This window comes from Eurypyga helias, unplaced genomic scaffold (assembly GCF_000690775.1).
Source record: "Eurypyga helias isolate BGI_N326 unplaced genomic scaffold, ASM69077v1 scaffold39787, whole genome shotgun sequence".
NCBI classification, from domain to species: domain Eukaryota; kingdom Metazoa; phylum Chordata; class Aves; order Eurypygiformes; family Eurypygidae; genus Eurypyga; species Eurypyga helias.
Window position 1 is genome coordinate 18,345 of NW_010263209.1, and position 3,002 is coordinate 21,346.

The 3,002-nt window shown below is 42.0% G+C and overlaps 1 protein-coding gene across 1 annotated transcript; it reads left to right on the forward strand.

Moving 5' to 3' along the window:
- The first annotated feature begins 906 nt into the window (after nucleotides 1-906).
- Nucleotides 907-2,692, forward strand: BTG4 (B-cell translocation gene 4). The gene is made up of 4 exons (XM_010155959.1): nucleotides 907-1,079; nucleotides 1,853-1,990; nucleotides 2,162-2,357; nucleotides 2,516-2,692. The coding sequence occupies exons 1-4, from the start codon at nucleotides 907-909 to the stop codon at nucleotides 2,690-2,692; spliced, it is 684 nt and encodes a 227-aa protein (XP_010154261.1).
- Nucleotides 2,693-3,002: the final 310 nt, after the last annotated feature.

The following is a 3,002-nucleotide window of genomic DNA, read 5'->3' on the forward strand; positions in this document are numbered from 1 at the left end:
TAAATACAGACTCATGCCATTTTCAAAATAAAGAACACCAAATGCGAGGACTTCAGAAGGAAAGTAACTGCATTGTGTGAAGTCTGCTAGAAGCAGTCCAGCGCAGTTTTAATAATTAATTAATAAATAAGCGTGACACAGTTTTTCTCATGGTGAATATTTCACTTAAGTATTTCACAGATGTTTATGAGACAGACTGATGGACACACCGGAATACAGTACTGAATCAGTGAAACATACCCTAAAAGTCGGAGCTGATACTAGGATAAAACCAAGTAGATTGGAAATAGGTGGGAAACCAGTGTGTCAGTTAGCTTAATGGTGCACACCTGAATATTGCCGCATTCCTCAGAGCCACACGAGTTCCTGCTCTATATAAACCCTAAGCAAGCTGTGTGAGAGGAAGAGTGAGAGAGGGTTTGGGTGTTGTTTTTATCCCTGTATGAATGTTATAGGTTCTTGTAACCTTCGTTCTGTTTTTCTTGGTGACTGTTTGAAGCTGCATATATCAGGTTTGCAACAATTCTGGTCTGAGAAGGTAATGTTTGTGGTCTTTATTATATATTGAAGAAATATGTAATTGTAAGAACTAATGGTTGTTGACTAATGTATGTGGTACACAATAAGCAGTATGGTCTTTTAAACTTGTTTTTAATAGTCTTTTAACTTGCTTAGTGTCTGCTCTAATAACGCATCTAAATTGGCTACACTATCCTAGACTAAACTTACCAGTTTTTTGGTTATTTGGCTCACCTAGGCTTTATCTGTCACAATTTATGTGGGTTTTGCAATATCTGTTCTTGGAACTTGATAGTACCTTCATGTTATTACATCTCCCTGGTGTAGTGTCTCATCTCTCCTGATGACTATCCAACAGCTAAAACACCTTGTGTGCTTCACTTTAAGATGAAAGATGAAATTGCTGCCACAGTTTTCTTCATCACAAGGCTAGTGAAAAGGGAAGACAAGCTGAGCAAGCATAAAATGGAGAAATTTGCAGCTAAGCTAACGACAATACTGTTTGAAAAATATAAGAATCACTGGTACTTGGACAATCCGTCCAGAGGGCAAGCCTTCAGGTAAGAGGGCCCTCAGTAGAAGGGTAGAGGCAATGGAGCCTTTGTATCATATTCCAGATGCAGTGAGTGTCCTTTTGGTGCCTGGAGGCCTTATGTAGGAAGCAAATGACACAAAACTGTAAGAGCATTGCTTAAGCCTGAGGGAAGTAGTGTTATTAACTGGAAAAGACACACCTGTTGTGAAAGTAGTTTCACAGTATGATCCTGTGCAGGTGTGACTACACGAGGTGCAGAAGGCAAGGGCAGGGACTGGTGGTGAGGTGCCTGTAGTTAGAGAGGATCATCCCTGGGAGGGTCCAAGGCCAGGCTGGATGAGGCTTAGAGCAACCTGGTCTGGTGGAAGGTGTCTGGGGAGTTGGAACTAGGTGATGTTTAAGGTCCCTTCCAACCCAAACCTTTCTATGACTAGAGAGCTGAGGTATGGAAATCTTAAGACTATATGCACAAAGTGCCTTGAGTAACCTTCTGACTTCTTGAACATAGAATTAAAGTTGTCTTCAACTGACATGTGGAATTGTTGTAACTGCTTTTCATTTTCTTAAAAATTTACTGATGAAGTGAATTGCTGCCTCGTGCCTAAAATAAAACCTTGTTGGGGTTTATAAATTGGCTTGTTAGGCTAACTTGCACATTGGGCCTATGAGTGAGAACTTGCATCAACAGGGTAAACTTGTTGAGAAGATAAATAGTCAACTTAGGTGTACTTCTGTATGAGCAGAACTTGCAAAATTGCAGCAGAGTTGTTAATTCACCTGCATTTTGCTCTTGCCTAGGTGTATAAGGATAAACAAACATCAGACCAGAGATCCACTGCTGGAGCAAGCTTGTGTGGAGAGTAATGTGGACTTCAGTAATCTTGGCTTGCCGAAGGAGATGACGCTATGGGTTGATCCGTTTGAGGTGTGTTGCAGGTGAGTTGATGTTCTGTGACCAACATGTGACGTGCCTTGTCCGAACCTGATCAACTCATGTTGATGAAGCTTTGATGTCTGAGGGTGTGCTTGCTTCAGTGCCAGCTGAGTAATAACCGATGTCCATGCTGCTAGTGCAGAGCTGCATTACACAAATACAGTCACTTTCAGATACGGCGAGAAGAATCGGCCCTTCACAATTGCTCACTTTGAAGGAGAGGAGAACCCAGAGCTTCCTCAGCAGATCAGCTATGCTGTTGACAGAGCAGCACTAGACTATCATTCGGGCACTTCTTCAGATGAGGAGAGCTTCAACAAGGAGCCAAAGGCCATCCCTACTGTCAGTAATCCTAACAGTGTCTACCAGGTAAGCATGTGGTCATGGTAAGCAGCTTTCATAAGAGCTAGCATCTGCCCTCTAGGTTTGCTTGTGAAGGAATGCAGTAGACTTAACCACCTGTGGCCAGACTAATCTCCCCTCTTTCCCAAACCCATCTTAACGTTATCTCATTTCTTGCTGTTTAGTTTAGCGACTACTGCAAGGCACCCATACAGCCCTGGTCTCAGTATCTTCATAGGAAGACCTATATGACTGATGGCACATACTATGCCCAGCACAGGGGTTACAAGGTCTACAGGCCAACAGCTGCTTTCACAGGACTGCGTGTTGATAGATACCACTGGATCAATACCAAGCGGTAGATCTGTGGCTGCACCTGTTGTAGGTGGTTGCTGTGGTATGGGATGAAGGTTGGCACTACAGAGTTTCCTAAAAACAGAAAGCACTTACTGTCTAATCCCTATCTCTTACTTTCTACATCTGAAACTTCGGGGTTTTATTATAACCTTTTAAATGTTTTATTAACGCTAATGTAAGATTGAAAACTGATGTGAGACACAGCTTGTAAGTTAAAAAGGAAATGCATATATCAATAAATCTACTCATGTTTTTTTCTTTTAAAAGCTGTCTGATCTGCTATCAGTGCCCTGAGGGGAGTTAAAAAGCTTTTTC